Source organism: Schistocerca nitens, chromosome 4 (assembly GCF_023898315.1).
Source record: "Schistocerca nitens isolate TAMUIC-IGC-003100 chromosome 4, iqSchNite1.1, whole genome shotgun sequence".
NCBI lineage: Eukaryota > Metazoa > Arthropoda > Insecta > Orthoptera > Acrididae > Schistocerca > Schistocerca nitens.
The window spans coordinates 931615864-931636464 of record NC_064617.1 but is presented as its reverse complement, the minus strand read 5'-3'; the positions used below and the strand labels follow the sequence as shown (position 1 = coordinate 931636464).

Below are 20601 nucleotides of genomic sequence, written 5' to 3'. Positions count from 1 at the left end.
TTTCTAGAATAATCTTTCACATGCCTACAGACATGCATATATAGATATATACTTTATATTTATATTTATATATATATATATATTTTTAATGCACAACTTTATTTAGTTTTTCTTTTCTTAAAACTTATAAATATATTTTGTGTCATTATAGTCACATATACTCAAATTTTAAGTCTTTTAATTAAATTTTTTCACACATGTATAACACACACTGATTTCACAGTTACTTTAGGATGGATACCTAACATAAAAGCAGTTCATTTCTTAAAACAAAATTTAAAAAAAGGTGCTAAACAATAAACAGCCTCTACAGATGTTGTAACAACACATTCAAAAATTATTAGTTAAAATACAGCTATAAAAATAAAAATTTCTTGCATTTACTAATAGCTCTTTTTGCAGCAAACTACAAAATGCTCTGTTAAAGCCAGAGCAGTTTAAAACAATTTCCTTGTTTCCAGTGTTACACAGTGCTCACAGTAAAAACACTGTCGTAAAGGCAGAAGTCGAAATAACTAAAACATAAAAGGAAATGACAATAGTGAAGTGGGCATATAGAGGAAAAAAACGTCCTATTAAAGCAACTGTCACTGACAGTTGAATACATTAATAAACTACTTTTTTTTCATACTGCTGGGTGCACCATCCCATATGAGAGTATTCAGTGAATGTGATTTGTTATAATAACCATGTGTGAAGGAAGCACTTCTCAGCTACTGTGTGGCTGGTAAAGCTGATGGGGCTGCTGTTGCTGTGGCTGCTGCTGTTGCTGCTGTGGCTGGGGTTGTGGTGGTGGAGGCTGTTGCTGCTGCTGTTGCTGGGGTTGTTGTTGTTGTTGTTGTTGTTGTGGTGGTGGTGGTGGTTGTTGCTGTTGCTGAGGTGGTGGTGGTGGTTGCTGCTGCTGCTGAGGTTGCTGCTGCTGCTGCTGCTGTTGTTGTTGTTGCTGCTGCTGCTGTTGTTGTGGAGAGTGATGCTGTTGCATATGCTGTGGAGTATGTTGTGGTGCAGGTGGTGGTGGTGGTGGAGGAGGTGGTGGCTGCTGGTATGGAACTACCATTATTTGTGGAGGTGGGGGAGATGCAACCACTTCTTGATGACCTTCTGCTTCATATTTACACCGTTTGAACCTACCATACAAAGAAGAATAGGGAAGGTTGTAATGAATAGCAGCTTGGTTAATGCTCATTTGGCCAATTCTCACTGCCTCTAAAGCCTCTCCCATGGCATCCTCTGACCAAGGAGTTGGATTGCTTCGTGATAATTCAATGCCTTCACGCTTGCAACGTCCGTACAATGTGCCGGTTGGAATACCAAACTCTGTGGAGGCCCGTTGCACTGATGATGCTCCAGACCTTATAGATTCCAGGGCACGTTCCAAGTCATCAGGACTCCACGTCGTTGGTGCAGCATTGAAGGGAGCAGCTAGTCTGATACCTTCACGTCTTGCTATTTTATACAGTGTACTACTTGGTATACCTGCAGAAAAGATTATTGTCATTTGTTAGAAAGCAAACACGAAAAAAATTGATAGTCCTGCCAGTACACACCAAAGAAGGTTATTCAGTGTCAATAAGCACCAAAACTTGATAGTGACTGTTTCCAAGTTCAACTCACAATTTTCTATATTCATAGCGTCAAATGTACAATGTGCACTGTACTACTTGTTTTCATAATATAAACAAGGAGGATTCTAGGGACCTCAAGGAAGTATTCAAAAAACACGCCGCATTTTACACAGGAACTCAAGACACTCAAAGAATCTTTTATCCTTAGTCTGGGAATCTATGATCACAACCATAGGTGGAAGCATAAGTGGTCAAAGACACTGCTAGCTAGGGCGAAACCACCTGTGGTGATCTAACATACACAGCGACATCAGCAAGTTGGTGGTGGCATGTCTGTTGCTGTTAGAAGTAGTTTACCTTGTCGCGAAATTGAAGTAGATAGTTCCTTTGAGTTAGGATGGGCAGAGGTCATTGTTGGCAACTGGAATAAAATAATAACTGTATCCTTTTTATGGACCTCCAAAATTTACCCTTGATATGTTGGTGAAAATACATTTTTAATTCCGGAGGTACACATAAAACATCAGCTGAAACTGTGCTAAACGCATTCTCTGGAAATTATTTGGAGCAGTTAAAATGAGCCCACGTAAATAATGAACAATTGTGAAAACACACTTGACCTCTAAGCAACAAATAATGCTAAGCTAGTAATGAACATCAAAACAGATAAGGGATTAGTCAACATAGGGTTGTGGTAGTGATAAATATTGTAACCCACAAATCCTTCAAAAATAAATGAAAAATATACCTATTCAAAAAAGCATATAAAAATTCACTTGATGCAATCTCCACTTCTTCCAAGTTAACAATGTAAGTGTAGACCAGATGTGGCTTGAATTCAATGAAATAGTATCAGCAGCAATTGAGAGATTTATATCAAATACGAGGGCTCTTCAATAAAGAATTTTAACATACTGTAGTAGTTTCATTGTTGGGGCTCCTGCCTACCGATGCAACAGAGGTAACACGCGAGGAACAATATGCAGCTCCCAAAGTCTGCTTTCGTCTCAAAAAATCTTCAGCTGAGGTCTATACAATGTTACAGGAGGCCTATGGAAAGTCTGTTCTTGCCTATAGCACAGCTTGAAGGTGGTTTAAGATGTTTAAAGAGGGGAGACAATCAATTTCAAAGGAAAGTGGACCCAGTGCTCCAGTTACTGCTCTTGCAGAAGAAAACATCAACACAGTTGCTGTCATTGTGAGAGAGGATTGACGAATTACCATGAGATCACTTTCTGAAATACTGAACATTTCATTGGGTACCACCCACACATTGGTAACAAAAATTACACATGATGTGTTAGTGCGCGATGGGTTCCAAGACTGTCGATTCCCGAACAAAAGGACATTTGCGAGCAGGTCTGCATGCAGTTAAAGTTAATGTTAGAGGAAGATCAGGAGTTTCTTTCACATGTAATCACTGATGATGAAACTTGGCTACGTTATTGTGATCCTGAGAGCAAACAGCAAAGCTCAGTGTGGAAATCTCCTCGCTCACCAACCCCCAAAAAAGCAAAAGTGGTTGCTTCTGCTGGGAAAGTTATGGTCATCTCATTCTTTGATATTCAAGGAATGGTTTATCAGCATGTTGTACCTGCACACACATCAGTAACTGGACAATACTACAGGGATGTCCTGAAAACATTGAAGTCCAAAGGCCACATTTCCGTGAAGCAGGCTTGCACCACAATAATGCACACCCGTATATTGCCAATGTTGCTGCTGAATATCTTGTAAAAATCAAAGTGTAATGCATCCCTCACTCTCCCTATAGTCCGGATTTAGCCTCATGTGACGTTTCTCTATTCCCTAGCATGAAGAAATGCCTTCGTGGCAGGCATTATCAATCATTAAAAGCGGTGGTGAAGGCTGCGGAGGCAATTTTGAAGGTCCTCTCAAAAAATGGTTTCCAACATGTATTTGAAGACTGGCAGAAACACTGGGACAAGTGCATCACATTCATGGGATACTACTTTGAGAAGGACCATCAATTTTTGAGGATGAGTAAAGGTATGTTGTCAAAAGAAAATTATGATCATTCTTTATTGAACAGCCCTCGTAAATTAACAAATGATGGAACTGATCCTCCTTGGTACCCAAAATGTGTCAGAACACTGTTGCAGAAGCAACAAAAAGAACATGCCAAATTTAAACGGACGCAAAATCTTCAAGACTGGCGATCTTTTACAGAAGCTAGAAATTTAGCATGGACTTCAATGCAAAATGCTTATAATTGTTCCCACAATGAAACTTTGTCTCAAAACTTGGCAGAAAATCCAAAGAGATTCTGGTCACAGGTGAAATATGCTAGCAGCAAGATACAATTAATTCCTTCTCTGCACGATAGCAATGAAGATATTATCAAAGACAGTGTTACCAAAGCAGAGTTACTAAACGCAGCCTTCTGAAATTCCTTCACCAAAGAAGGCGAAGTAAGTATTCCAGAATTCAAATCAAGAACAGCTGCCAACATGAGTAACATGGAAGTAGATATCCTCGGAGTAGTGAAGCAACTTAAATCACTTAACAAAAGCAGGTCTTCCGGTCCAGATTGTATACAACTTCGGTTCCTTTCAGAATATGCTGATGCAATAGCTCCACACTTAACAGTCATATACAATTGTTCACTCAACAAAAGATCCATACCCAAAGACTGGAAAGTTGCACAGTCACACCAATATTCAAGAAAGGTAGTAGGAGTAATCCACTATATTACAGGCCCATGTCATTAATGTCGATATGCAGCAGGATTTTGTTAATATTTGTGTTTGAACATTATGAATTATCTCGAAGAAAACTGTCTATTGATACGCAGTCAACACGGATTTACAAAACATCATTCTTGTGAAACCCAACTAGCTCTTTACTTGCATGAAGTGTTGAGTGCTACTGACAAGGGATTTCAAATTGATTCCGTATTTCTGGATTTCCGGAAGGCTTTTGACACTGTACCACACAACTGGCTTATAGTGAAATTGGAATATCATCTCAGTTATGTGACTGGCTTCATGATTTCCTGTCGGAGAGGTCACAGTTCACAGTAACTGACTGAAAGTCATAGAGCAAAACACAAGTGATTTCTGGCATTCCCCAAGGAAGTGTTATAGGTCCTTTCCTGTCCCTAAATGATTTGGGAGACAATTTGAGTAGCCGTCTTAGATTGTTTGCAGATGAGGCTGTCGTTTATCGACTAGTAGAGTCATCAGAAGATCAAAACGAATTAGAAAGGATATCTGTATGGTGTGAAAATTGGCAATTGGCCCTAAATGATGAAAAGCATGAGGTCATCAACATGAGTGCTAAAAGGAATCTGTTAAACTTTGTTTACACAATAAATCAGTCAAATCTAAAGGCTATAAATTCAACGAAATACATAGGAATTACAATTATGAACAACTTAAATTGGAAAGAACACACAAAAAATAACCGAAGACTGCGTTTTATTGGCAGGACACTTAGAAAATGTAACAGATCTACTGAGGAGAGTGCCTAAACTACGCTTGACTGTACTTTTTTTATAATACTGCTGCACGGTGTGGGATCCTTACCAGATAGGATTGATGGAGTACATAAAAAAAGTTCAAAGAAGGGCAGCACATTTTGTATTATCATGAAATATGGGGAGTGTCACTGAAATTATACTGGAGTCGGGGTGGATGTAATTAAAACAAAGGCATTTTTCGCTGCGGCACAATCTTCTCACGAAATTTCAATCATCAGCTTTCTCCTCCGAATGCGAAAAACTTTGTTGACACCAACCTACATAGGGAGAAACGATCACCATAATAAAATAAGAGCAATCACAGCTCACATGAAAAGATACAGGTATTTGTTTTCTCCTCGCACTTTACGAGACCGGAAGGATAGAGAATTGTGAAGGTGGTTCGATGAATCCTCTGCCTGGGACTTAAATGTAATTTTCAGAGGATCCATGCAGATGTAGATTAATATTCGATTAAGTTAAGGCAAGAGATAAGCAGAAGGAACAGAAAACACCAATGTCAGATCCAAAACTACATTTCATGCAGGAATAAAATGGTAGGAACAAACACATTTATAAAAGCAATAACACTCAAAAATGAAACGGATGTCTGCTGTGCTGTGACAAACCAACAAACAGCTTGCTTGTAAATATAACTATTCTAACAGTTTAGATTTTTATTGTATTCATCAATGTAGGTATTCAGAATACTTCTCTCTCTGTGTGTGTGTGTGTTTTTTTTTTTTTTTTTTTTTTTTTTTTTAAATTCGTAACTGCTACATCTGAATGTGGCACTGTGTCTCATATACAATCAATGATTTCAGTGCTTAGTCTCTAAAACCATGATTTATATATGACTCACATTTTTGCATCATGTTTATTTTATTCATCGAAAAGTTTTTACATATTTTGGAGTAGCTACATAATTTGTTTACAAATGGCATGTAGGAATGTAGATTCATTGATTCCTCTCTCTGACTGTTACAGATAATATAACAGTAATATCAGTCTGCAGAAAAGGAAGAAGCTTCCAAACTTGTGCACTATCTGAGATAAGAGACCAACAAACACCTATCAGATAATGTGGGCGTACCCTGGAAAATAGCGATTAAAGTCAACAGTTAATACTTCCAACACCGGAAAGCAATAAGAAATTGTGTTTGTCATAGTCAATTCTGATGATCGCAAGCCTAGATGTACAGTGTATCACCAAAACTAACAAATAAATCCTCTCAGAGCTTTGCTCCATACATAAAAATGAAACTTACTGTGTATCCAAGAAAAGACAGATGAAAGAAGGGACAATAAAACCACAAACCATACTTTTTTTTTATTAACTACATAAAATCCACTCTGAAGTATGGCAGTGCTATCTCCATAAGACCAGAACTAGCCATTACATCAACCAACAAAATTATGAACAACAACATAGAGCTATTGACTATTGAATGTAGCACCTTTACTATAACACCAGTATATAAACTCAATGGTGACAAGCTCAGCCTGACTTTGCCATCAAACTTCAACAACCAGAAAACACAGTTCATTTTAGATGACCTTAACTGCAACTGCACCACAGGAGTACTGAGGTACAAATGAAAATGGACATATACTAGAGCAGTGGGTAGAAATAAAGAATTTATCCCTTTCCAGAATGAGATTTTCACTCTGCAGCGGAGTGTGCACTTGTTTGCGAAAGGCAAAGGTCCTGAGTTCGAGTCTCGGTCCGGCACACAGTTTTAAACTGCCAGGAAGCTTCAATTTATCCCCTTGTCATAGTCCCACACTCATACAGCAACAAGATCCGGAAGGGTGAATCCAACTCCGACAATTGTTTTGCAACCAGAAATAGGGGAAAATTGATACTTAAAAACCGTACATGCACCTCTTCATAAAACACAACACCAAACTATCATAATCTGAACATATACTGCTGTGAGAACAACAAAAATACCATTCCGCAGGTGGATCGACTTTTAAAACACTAAATGGACAGGTTATGCTGAGGAGTTAGATGTAGAAATAAAATCTCTGTAAAGTCCTGGAAAATTACCAAGCCTTTGTGGAGACCCTTCAAAAGACTTCTAGGAGACATATACTATGAGGCTGCACAGAGCATTTTATACCAGGCCTCTCCAATGAGTCAAAGAACATACCAAGGGAATATGAAATGCTCACAAACAGAATCCTTACAGTGAAGAGGTAGTCCTATATGGAGAAACACCAATGGAAATGATTAGAGTCAAAACAAGAGAAACGTGTCTAAATCCTAGGTAGAATGAATAAGACGTGCAGCAGTAAAGTGGCCTGGAACTTTGTAAAAGAAATTAACAGTGACTCTAGGATAGTCAAACAACTCCCTGGAGTAATGCCCAAACAAACTGCCCACCAACTCCTACTAAATGGAAATTCCAACAAGAAATGCCAGAAAATAAAAATTATCAGAAGCAAGAGCCAAGACTCAAAATCCCATCATTTATTATGAAAGAAAAATGGAAAAGATGCTAGAGTCAACGATGTACGCACGAAGCAGATCAAGCATGTTGACACTAGCGTCAACTAATAGATTTTCCAAGTCTTTAATCACTGTCTAAAAACTTGCATGATCACGAAGAATGGAGGAAACCAAGGATAGTAGCACTACTGAAACCAGGGAAAGGCACAGGCCAACAGAAGAACTACCACCCAACTGTGTCCCTATACCATTTGTATAAACTGTGCGAAGAAATTATTTTAAAATTGCACAGCAAATATTTCAGAGCAGAAGCTCATTTCCAGTCCCAAAATACCATGCATACCAGTCAAACCCTGTCCCTTATAGAAAACAGAGGAAAGGTCAAAAAACAAACAAATAACAGATTCTGATGGAGTTAAGTTCTGCATATGACAATGTGAGTCATAGAATACTCATGAAAGAACTCTTACAACACTTTAAGGAACATCAGCTCACAAAAATGATTGAATCAAGTCAAAGGTATTGACAAAATAATGGTATCACCCAGGACAGTGTCCTGGCCCTCTTTTTATTTAATCTACACACCAACGATCAACCAACCCCAGAACATATCATCCGTTTCTCGTATGCTGATGTTTTGGCTGTTACTGCACGAGGAAAGAGCTATGAGAAAATAGAAGAGAACCTAGAAAACTCAATATCATGTCTGAATATTCTCAACCCTTGAAACACAAGTTAGCACATTCTGCCTTCACTCAAAACAGGCAAATGAAGGCTGGACTGGCAGCAACCTGGAATATAATACAAACAAACCAACCTACCTGGGTGTTGTGCTGGTCAGATCACTGACATACAAATACAGTGACAGCAGGAAGGGGGCGGGGGGAAAACAGAGAGAGAGAGAGAGAGAGAGAGAGAGAGAGAGAGAAGTAACACCCAGGTGATGATGTGCAACATAAATGAAAGTTGGTAGGGGTGTTTCTGCAGGTGAAAGATGATGTCTATTCAAATTTCGTGCCAGTCGCTTAAGAGTGATGCTAACAGTGCTACTATGAAGATGCAAGTAAGTTTTGCTTTCAATTCAGTCATGAAAATTAGTTACCTTTGAGATTGGGCATGGTGAGTTGATGTCAGTCAAGAAATGCCTTTAAGGTGACAAAGACACCACTATCAACACCTCACTGAATTTGAATGAGGTTATGTAATAAGACTACAAGAAGCTGTATATTCCTTCTGTGATACTGCAGAAGGACTCGGTATGAATGCAGCCAGTGTACGTGACTGCTGGCAGCGACGGTCACGAGAATGTATGGTCACAAGAAGACCGGACTCCTGACAGCCACATGTCACTACCGAGAGGGAAGACCATCGTACTCGCGTAAGGCTCTGCTGCATTGTATTGCACTTGCAACAGCAATCTGAGCAGCACTTGGCATCCCAGTGACAATGAACTATTATAAAAAAGGACAGCTCTGACACACACACACACACACACACACACACCCTGTAACATGCATTCCACTGACTCCAAACCACTTCTATTTATGACTTCAGTTGTGTCATCTTAAAGCTCATTGGAGGGTGGAGAGGATGTCTGTTGTGTTTTCTGATGAAAGCTGTTTCTGCCTCAGTTGCAGTGATGGCCACGAGTTTATTAAAAGGACCCCAGTCGAGTGCCTGCAACTGACCTGTCTGTGTGCTAGACAAACTGGTTCGGGACACAATTTCGTATGACAGCTGTAGCACTTTTGTGGTTATCCCACGCACCCTGACAGCAAAACTGTACATCAATCTGGTGTTTCGATCTGTTGTGCTGCCATTCGTGAACAGCATTGCAGGGGGTGTTTTCCAACAGGATAATGCTCACCCATGTACAACAGTTAGTAACCCAACATGCTCTACAGAGAGTTGACATGTTGTCTTGGCTCATCTGGTCACCAGATCTGTCTCCAATCCAACACATATGGGACATCATCAGTCAACAACTCCAGTATCATTCATGAACAGCATTAAACGTCCCTGTACTGAGCCACTATGTGGAACAGGCAGGGAACTCCACCCACAGACTGACATCCAGACCTGCAGGACACAAAGCATGCACATTTGCATGTTTGCATTCAACATTGTGGCAGTTACACAGGTTACTAATGTAACAGCATTTCACATTTGCAATGATTTATCTCGCACACACACATATCCATCCGCACATACACAGACACAAGCAGACATTTGTAAAGGCAAAGAGTTTGGCCCAAACTCTTTGCCTTTACAAATGTCTGCTTGTGTCTGTGTATGTGCGGATGGATGTGTGTGTGTGTGTGTGTGTGTGTGTGTGTGTGTGTGTGTGTGTGTGTATACCTGTCCTTTTTTCCCCCTAAGGTAAGTCTTTCCAATCCCAGGATTGGAATGACTCCTTACCCTCTCCCTTAAAACCCACATCCTTTCATCTTTCCCTCTCCTTCCCTCTTTCCTGATGAAGCAACCGTTGGTTGCGACAGCTTGAATTCTGTGTGTATGTTTGTGTTTGTTTGTGTGTCTTATCAACATGCCAGCGCTTTCGTTTGGTAAGTCACATCATCTTTGTTTTTAGATAAATAAATAAACAGTTTAAAATATACTCAAAACTATATACTTTGTGAGTAAACACACTATTATCATCTTAAATTTGTCTGTTTACCTGCTGTATGTGCAGAATGCTTATTTAGACTTAACTATACATTCCAAAAGCTGAGAATAACATATCTGTAACTTATATGCCTGACAATGTAAGTATTTCCCCACACAGGGCCAGAAATCTTTCTTGATTAGAAAGCTGGAAATTATTGTAGATAATCAGAAAATATGCCCTGTACATGAAGTTAAATGGCCAGAGAGAGGGGGAGGGAGGGAGGGAGGGAGGGAGGTAGAGAGGGGAAGGGGGAGGGAGGGAGAGGGAGAAGGGGGCGGGGGGGGGGGGGGCAGAGAGTATTTATGTGAACATTTTAATGTGGTAGTTTTTGGTGGGAGGAGGTTTGAACACTGGTTGGGTAATAGTGGAAGTTGGACTCAAACTACCATATCTACAACACTGCCAATAACTGTGTTGTAGCTGCTACTGAATGTCTTCCGTTGTGCACTGCTCTTTCTTTTATCTTTTTATTTTGAAAGGAGTTAAAAGACTGGTCCATGATGTGGTTCCAGTATGACTCTCACAACACCAAAAGGGGTTAGTGATCCATATTACTACTGTCAGTTCTGGTGTCGTACGAGTATGGAGTATGTACATAGGCTGCCAGCCCTGTGAGAGGGAGGTAGGACTTGTTTCCTCATTCTGCTCCTCTCCTCTCAGGATGTCAAGATTCTTCTCTTTTTTGCACTCACAGACAACTGTCACATTACAGTGTTTGCATTCTACCAGTCACTGCTTATTCTATATCACAAAAGAGAGAGCAATCGGAATAAAGCCTGTGAAATGCTCATCTTCCTCTAGCCTTGGTCTCATTATTTCACTTTCAAATAAAGTAGGCAGTACATTCCAAACAAATCAAAGTCATCATGTATTTTGCATTTTGCACACCCCAACATTCATTACTTGGGCAGTTGCTTTGGTGTATTTTTTCCACAGCATTTTGTTATGGTTTCATATTTCAGCAATAGTGGTTCTGAAATGTTGTCGTAATAACATGTGACAGGAATATTAGTGCAAACAATAGATAGGATTCAAGTGATACTACTGCTCTTCCTACACAATACCAGCTGACAAAAATATTTTGTCGTCACGTACATGAATCCCTTCCACTCAAATGTAGGTTAATTATTCCATCAAAGATTGCAGCCATGAACAAACCTATGCATCACAGGCGGAAGGATATTAGTCAATACCTCTAGAGCCCTTTTGTAACATTAACAAAGCTGAATCATGCACTTGATGCTTAATTGTATGTTCACCAATTTCAGACATCATCATGCCATTTACAGAATACATTAGCAGCTCATTCTGTCTCAAGACTGAATAATCTCAAGCCATATGAGATCCAGAGAGGCTACTTTTAAGATATCCTTTTCTTTAAATTTTGTAGATATAGCAATTCATTTCAATAAATTTTCTGTTTTAATAATTCTCCTAGCTCAAACTCTAGTTAACTGCACATTTTTTCACAAATTTTGAAGTTACATTTCTTGTTTCTTAATATTATTGTACATAGTTTGCATGGGTTTTGTTATGCTAAACATTCTGCAGTGGTCAGGAAACAAGACAATTAAAATATATTTTTGGTAATACCAGCACTCCTTTACTTACCGTATGCTTTGCTTGCTTTGTTTGCTGAAATACTGCCAGTCCTTAGGGCTTCAAGTGCACTATTCAGGCTGTCCTCAGTCCAGCTTTTACTAGGTCCCTCTTTCTTTGGAGTGTCAATGCCTAACCGATGGGCACGTTGCCACAGTGTAGTGGATGGAATTCCATATGTTGCAGATGCTTTGGTCAAACTCATGCTATGATTACGAAGTGCATCCAAAGCAAGCTCCATATCTTCCTGTGTCCAAGACTTTGGACCTGTTTTCGTAACCTCATGGTGGCTGACATCTAAAAAGGATTTATTAAGTGAGTTTCTATATGAAAAAGAAACTACAAGCAAATACAGATGCAAAAACATTCTACATATCAAGTGGCAGAGTGAGTGAGGCACATTCAGAAAACATTATATAAATACTATTTTTTTGGAAGCATGGGTTCCTTCATTCAGCTAATATTCTCCCTCAACCACCCAGAGGAGCTTTTCAGTAAGTAGCAAGCCTGGCAACAAGCTGGTCAAGTCCTAAGCTCCCTCTCTATATGTGTCCTTGTCATAAAAGTTCATGGACTTCATCAGTAATAGAAATCTACCAGCCATCTACCACCACTTGCGCCAGCCCTAGCATTGGGATTGATCTAGTTCAACAAAAGAAGAGTTATGAAGGAGATAAATGATAGAAAAACGTCTGGAGCATTTAGGGATAGAATCCTGGACATTTTGATTTGTAGTCTGGCACTTAACCACTTAGCTACACCATTTATACCCCTCTAATTTCATTAGCTTGACACATGATTTAGGTCTTGTGACTGCTCCATAGCCAGGTTTGTCTTATGCACCACTACTACTTCCTCCTTCAGAGTCTTCACTGGTAAGACATGTTCTAGCGAAGGAAAAAGCAATTCACACTGTAATTCAGCTAACATCAAGACACAGTTCCGCTTATTATCCCCGCATGCTTACTAAAAAGCTATCAGTAAGGATGAAGTTAGTTAAAATCAAACAATGGAAAAACCAGACTGGAATATCAACCATACTAGGAAAAGGATAGATTGCTACTGAGTAACAATCTGTCCTTTTCCTAATGATGATGAAGTTAGTTGCACGTTCCTTCGAAAATATTTATGATCTGTTAATATGATGCGGGACATTCATTACTTGGGCAGTTGCTTTGGTGTATTTTTTCCACAGCATTTTGTTATGGTTTCATATTTCAGCAAAGTGACTGGAAAAAAGCACAGATGACTCCTGCAAATAAGAAGGGTAAAAGAACAGACCCACAAAATTACAAACCAGTATCTCTAACTTCAGTTTGCTGCAGAATCCTTGAACATATTCTCAGTTTGAATGTAATAAACTATCACTCATTTTCTCTGTGAAAAATATGGCGGTCTGTTGATCATCTATATGATTACCTTCAATTTTTTTATTCGTATAGTGATTTACACCTAACTCTATATACAATCACTCACTCCCCACCCCTCTCTTTCTTTTAATTGTGCGCACACACAAATTCTATTAGAAACTCGGATATTCTTCAATGGGGTATAAAGTGTTGTCAATCACATGAGATTTCACTTTGTGTTTGAAGTTAAGAATTTATAAATGTTACTGTTGTCTTCAAACTGTTCTTGATTATTAACAAGAAACTCTGTGAAGGAGTAAATGTAGTGTGTGGCTGTTTTCAATATGCCCAACTATTTAAAGGACTAGCTACAAGAAAAGAAAGTGTAGAGTTAGCACCGCATATTAAATTTATTAAATGGTCCTGACCAACCAACGCTTTTTTCCTTAAAGAATATTTGCATTGGAATATGATTCCTTAAGCCATCAGTGATGGAACAGGAAAAGTATGTTAGCTTGTTCGACAACCCTGGTATCAGGCTTCATGCAAATGTTGCAGAATTCAGTCATTTTAAGACCCACAGCATGCAACTCCCAGTTCAGGTTTCTATCCATATAACCAACTAAGAATTTAGAGTATTCTATTTCAGTGATTGATTTTTCCTCATACATTATTTCTAATAAAACTCTCATGCACTGAGGAGTACAAAATTGCATATACCGTGTTATTGAAGTTCCATTTGCAGACAACCAAATTTCAAGAAAAATTTATTTACATTTTCAAGTGCTGGAGTTTCTTCAGTAGGCTTGATAATAATACTTGCATAATCGGTAAAGAGAATCAATTCTTGGATACATGACATCACAGTATATGTAATAAGAACATGAATGGACGCAATATCAGTACGTGTGCATTCCATCATTTGCCCATCGGACAGACTCCCATACGGACGACATACTAATAAGCATCCCTGGCATAGAGAAACAGCTGAAAGGTCTGAAAGCAAATAAATCACCTCGTCCATATGGAATCCCAATTTGGTTTTACAAAGAGTACACTATGGTACTGACCCCTTACCTAGCTTGCATTTATCATGACTCTCTTGCCCAGCACTAAGTGACTGGAAAAAAGCACAGATGACTCCTGCAAATAAGAAGGGTAAAAGAACAGACCCACAAAATTACAAACCAGTATCTCTAACTTCAGTTTGCTGCAGAATCCTTGAACATATTCTCAGTTTGAATGTAATAAACTATCTTGAGTCTGAGAAGCTTAAAAAGCATTGCTCTTGTGAAACTCAGCTTGTCGTTTTCTCCCATGATATACTGCAAACTATGGATGAAGGCCAACAGGCTGATTCCATATTTCTAGATTTCTGGAAAGCATTTGACATGGTACCCCTTTGCAGGCTGTTCATGAAGATAGAAGCATATGGAGTAAGTTCACAGATATCTGAGTGGCTTGAAGACTTCTTAAGTAATAGAACCCAGTATGTTGTCCTCAACGGCGGGGGTTCATCAGAGACAAGAGTATCATGAGGAGTGCCACAGGGAAGTGTGATAGGACCGCTGTTGTTCTCTACGTACATAAATGATGAAAAATGTAAGTTACTGTGAATGGGTAGGAAGAACAAGCCTGTAAAGTTCGAATACAGAATTAGTGGTGTCCTGCTTGACACACTGAAGTCATTTAAACATCTGTGCATACCGTTGCAAAGTGATATGAAATGGAATGAACATGTGAGAACTGCGCTAGGGAAGGTGAATGGTCGACTTCAGTTTATTGGGAGAATTTCAGAAAAGTGTGGTTCACATGTAAAGGTGACTGCAAATAGCATGCTGCACGAGTGTTAGTGATCTGTACCAGGTCGAACTGAGGGAGGACATAGAGGCAGTTTAGAGGAGGGGTACTATATTTGTTACTGGTAGATTCAAGTAACGTGTGTTATGGAGATGCTTCGGGGACTCGGATGCAAGGCAACATTCTTTTTGAGGAAATCTACTGAGAAAATTTAGAGACCTGGCATTTGAAGCTGACTGCCGAACAATTCTACTGCCGCAGACATACATTGCGTGTGAGAACTGCGAAAATAAGACACCTCACTCTATTTGCAGGTGGAACAGGAGAGGGAATGACTGGTAGTGGTACATGGTATTTTTATTGGGAGGCTCTTATCTGAGATACGTTCGAGGCTTCAACCTGAGGCTCAGATGACTATATAACTTTTGCCAGCACTTTTTCCAATCTTGTAAGCACTTCTGGAACTTACTTTTCTTTGCACCGTTCTGCTCCTTCTGTTCTTATTTTATCAAACAATCCCTTTTCATGGTTCTCTTTAGCCTCAGAAATAGAAAAAAAATCGCATGGGGTCATGTCCAGCAAATACAGTGGCTGAGGAAACATAATGGGCTTGTTTAAAAAAAAATTAAATAAATAAATAAATCATGAAATAGCATTTAGGCGTGAGGTTGAGCTTTATCATGATGCAATTTCCATTAGTCACTTTGGCACAATTCTGGTCGTTTCCTTTGAACTGCTTCATGCAATTGGTGTGTAACTTCCAGGTAGTATTCCTTATTGGCCATACAGCCATAAGGCAGCAACTCATGATGCACTATGCCATTGTAATAGAAGAAAACAGTGGGAAGAACCTTCACACGTGATGGAACTTATCGAATTTTTTTTTTCAGTCTTGCCTCTTCAGGCAGTTCCATTGGGACCATGGGGCCTTGGTCTCAACGTCATACCTGTAGACCCAGGTCTTGTCACCTGTTATAATATTCTTTAGAAGTTCTGTATCACTGTTGACTTTGTTCAGCAATTCCGAAGTGATGCTACACGTAATTTTTGGTCAAAATTCAACAATTTCAGAACAAACTTTGCTGCTACAAGTTGTTTTTTTAAAAAAAAGAGCTCGGCATAAGCCACAGGATATGCTGACATCATCAGCAATCTCTCTGATGGTTATCTGGCAATTTTCCTGAACCATTTTCTTTACTTCATCTACACTGTTGTCAGTAACTGCTGTGCTAGGGCATCCAGGGGCAGTCCTAATCTTCAACATCTTCTCGATCCTCTTTGAAATGTTTACACCACTCATAAACTCTTGTCTTACACACAGTACATTCGCCAAAAGCCACAATCAATATTTCGAATGTGGTGCTGCACGTTATTCCATAGCAAATTCTTTTATCAATTTTTTCATCCTTTTCAACTGTCAACAAAACAGCTGAGAATGCAAACATTCATCAGGAATTTGTGTACCAACACAATAATTTTTTAAATGTGATGTACAAAGCCCACAAAATTAAAAAAAAAATCCCATTTCTTTTTGACCATACCTCGTATGTGCAGGAAGTGACTACTAGGGTATTAAGAGAATGTGTGGCACTGGATGTTTAGTATAGAAAAATCTCCAATGCTAATCTTCCCCTTTTATGCAGTGGATCTCTTGGTCTGTTGCTTCAGAAGGTTTGTTACCACATGATGTGGCTCAACAGTGACACTGAGTTTGCACTCACAGTGCCAGTTCAAATCTTTGTCTGGTCATTCAGACTTTGGTTTTCCAAGGTTTCTCTAAGCATCTTGAGGCAAATGCTCAGACAGTTCCTTCGAAAATGTCGTGGACAATTTTCTTCCCCATTTTTCCCTAATCTGTGCTTGTGCTTCATCTCTAATGACTTCATTGCTGACAGGTGGTAAACCATAATATACTTCCCTCTTTGCAGTTTTATGAATTGATTCCCACAGGGTATCATTTCTTCACACTTTTCAGTTACATAATGTGAAGAAGGAATCACTAGATCTCACAGTTAGTATCTGTGTCCCTTTTACTTGTGTGCTCATAAGACTGCTGCCACTCTTTATGTGATTATACTCACATTTTTATGGAATTGAAAACTAATTTCCACAAAACTGCTAAACGAAACAAATGTATTTATTTACCTGTTATATCAAGGCTCTCCTGGCTCCAACTTTTGGGGCTTCCTTTCACAGCATCCCCACTCAGATCTGTAAACACAACTGACCTTATTATTGTATTACTCACATACAAGAGTTATATTTAGCAACTTAATTTTCAGGTAAGAAATACTCTTAATGACAAATTGAGTTGAGAATTTTTTACAGTTATTTGTATTTATATAATGCCATTTTTGTACAAGTTGCTGAAACTACATATAAGAATAAGAGTCTTTATTAGCCGTTCAGTATTTTCTTATACAATGGGCTTCATCAATAAGTTCAATTACAGTACAAAGATGGTTATATTCTCATAACAATGTATATATAAATCATATGAATGTTAGTGTAGTACAATAGCACGCATTTGGAATTTTATATAGTGTTAATTTCACAATAATAAAGAAAACATTATACAAATTTATATTACGCGGGGAGTATTCATGTTAATGACAAATGGCTCTGAGCACTATGGGACTTAACTTCCCAGGTCATCAGTCCACTAGAACTTAGAACTACTTAAACCTAACTAACCTAAGGATATCACGCACATCCATGCTCGAGGCAGGATTCAAACCTGCGACAGTAGTGGTCGCGCGGTTCCAGACTGTAGCGCCTAGAACCGCTCGGCCACTCCGGACGGCCTGTTAATGACACTATGTCATTATCATATACTTGTTGATAACACTATGTCATTATCCTAAGATATTGATACAAATATAGAGCACTCTAAATAGGTCTATGCCTATATGTTAGATATTGTTTATCCAAATTTAGGTCCTACTACAGGCAGAGGTACCTTTCTCTAAGTTAAAGCAGAAAATCTGCCATATTACAATCTTTATATTCATCAACTGAGTAAAATGCTTTACCTTTGATCCATTGACCCAATGTTGTCTTAAATTTATTTTTAGATACTGTTTGTACAATTTTAGGGGGCATATTAAACAGTTAAAGGCCTACATATTTATAACTATTACGTATCTTGGACAATCTAGAATATGGCAGATCAATTGTGTGGTTTCGTCTTGTATTATGGATGTGGACAGATGAACTAAGGCGATATTGAGCTATGTTTTCTTTTACGTGTAATAAGCAATAATAGATGTACAAACAAGGAACTGTCATGATGTTAAGTTTTTTGAAATGTTTGCTGCATGTATCCCTAGGAGATAAACCCACTATATATCGAAGAGCTTTTTTTTTGCCATCTAAAAATTGATACTGAATTGGGAGAATTTCCCCTGAGTAGAATACCATATGAAAGATGGGGGTGGATATAAGCAAAATATGAATGCAGCAGTAAGTTTTGGCTGACATTATTCTTAAGCTTATAAAGAAGGAACATAGCACGTGAAAGTTTAGAACAGACGTATGTGATATGTTTATGCCAGCTAAGTTTCTGGTCAATCATCATTCCTAACAGTTTGACAGAGTTGTTTTCTTTGATACCTTCAAATTAAAGAATATTTCCTCAGTTTTTGTTTCATTTATGTATAGGGAGTTTGCACGAAGCCAATGAACCAATTTTTCAAATATTATATTATTTTTTTCTCGTACAGATTCAAGAGTCTGTCCCGAATTGATAAAAGTTGTAACATCTGCACAGATGACTGTTTTACCGGATAAATACTGTGGCATATCATTATCTTACACTACAAAGAGGAAGGGCCCAAATATAGAGCCCTGTGGCACACCTCTTTTTATTGTTTGTGGGTTTGACAGCTGCCCTTTTACACTAACAAATTGTACTCTGTTGCTTAAGTAGGATTCTAATAATTTCAGGGTGCCCTCTTCCAAGCCGCAGTGTCTTAATTTCACGAGCAAAGTACTGTGAGATACAGTGTCAAAGGCTTTACTCAGAATGATGGACTGTCAATCTACAGACTGAGGCTGCCTAAACTACACAGTACAGATCCCACAAAGATTACGCCTTTTATAATTGCCTCAAGTCAATGTCAACACAAATAGCCACCAATCAACATCAACATCAACATCTAAAAACCGTTTATCTGCATGTGATTAACTATGCACAGAATCTTATATACATTTGCTTTCTGAACTTTTATAACCAAGTGAAACATGCTGATCTACATAAACACAATGGATAAAACATCAGTCACCTTAAAAAGAAATTTTCAGAGTACCGCAGATGTAGAAATAGTACCAGGTCGCCATCTGATATTCCAATTCAATCAATGACATAAGCTATGGCAGTGAAGCTGTATGTGTCAGTTGGTTTTATGGAGTTAGCGCAGTATGATGAGTCAGTCAACATGAAGATTTGACAGAATGATCATTCAAATTACCATGTTGTTGTGGTCTTCAGTCCTGAGACTGGTTTGATGCAGCTCTCCATGCTACTCTATCCTGTGCAAGCTTCTTCATCTCCCAGTACCTACAGCAACCTACATCCTTCTGAATCTGCTTAGTGTATTGATCTCTTGGTCTCTCTCTACGATTTTTACCCTCCAATGCTAAATTTGTGATCCCTTCATGCCTCAAAACATGTCCTACCAACCGATCCCTTCTTCTAGTCAAGTTGTGCCACAAACTTCTCTTCTCCCCAATCCTATTCAATACCTCCTCATTAGTTACGTGATCTACCCACCTTATCTTCAGCATTCTTCTGTAGCACCACATTTCGAAAGCTTCTATTCTCTTCTTGTCCAAACTGGTTATCGTCCATGTTTCACTTCCATACATGGCTACACTCCATACAAATACTTTCAGAAACGACTTCCTGACACTTAAATCTATACTCGATGTTAACAAATTTCTCTTCTTCAGAAACGATTTCCTTGCCATTGCCAGTCTACATTTTATATCCTCTCTACTTCGACCATCATCAGTTATTTTACTCCCTAAATAGCAAAACTCTTTTACTACTTTAAGTGTCTCATTTCCTAATCTAATCCCCTCAGCATCGCCCGATTTAATTTGACTACATTCCATTATCCTCGTTTTGCTTTTGTTGATGTTCATCTTATATCCTTCTTTCAAGACACTGTCCATTCCGTTCAACTGCTCTTCCAAGTCCTCTGCTGTCTCTGACAGAATTACAATGTCATCGGCGAACCTCAAAGTTTTTACTTCTTCTCCATGAATTTTAATACCTACTCCGAATTTTTCTTTTGTTTCCTTTACTGCTTGCTCAATATACAGATTGAATAACATCGGGGAGAGGCTACAACCCTGTCTCACTCCTTCCCCAACCACTGCTTCCCTTTCATGCCCCTCGACCCTTATAACTGCCATCTAGTTTCTGTACAAATTGTAAATAGCCTTTCGCTCCTTGTATTTTACCCCTGCTACCTTCAGAATTTGAAAGAGTATTCCAGTTAACATTGTCAAAAGTTTTCTCTAAGTCTACAAATGCTAGAAACGTAGGTTTGCCTTTTCTTAATCTTTCTTCTAAGATAAGTCGTAAGGTTAGTATTGCCTCACGTGTTCCAACATTTCTACGGAATCCAAACTTATCTTCCCCGAGGTCCGCTTCTACCAGTTTTTCCATTCGTCTGTAA

General features: G+C 38.8%; 1 protein-coding gene across 1 annotated transcript in view; it reads right to left on the bottom strand.

The window, feature by feature from the left end:
- Positions 1-356: 356 nt before the first annotated feature.
- The window catches only part of LOC126253562 (protein bric-a-brac 1-like), a 257675-nt gene continuing 237430 nt past the window's right edge, over positions 357-20601 (bottom strand). The window contains exons 8-10 of the mRNA XM_049954973.1: positions 17063-17128; positions 11781-12065; positions 357-1476 (exon numbers count right to left, since the gene is read on the bottom strand). Coding sequence (XP_049810930.1) covers positions 710-1476; positions 11781-12065; positions 17063-17128 — 1118 coding nt within the window. The 3' untranslated portion in view covers positions 357-709. The remainder of the gene's footprint in view (positions 1477-11780; positions 12066-17062; positions 17129-20601) is intronic.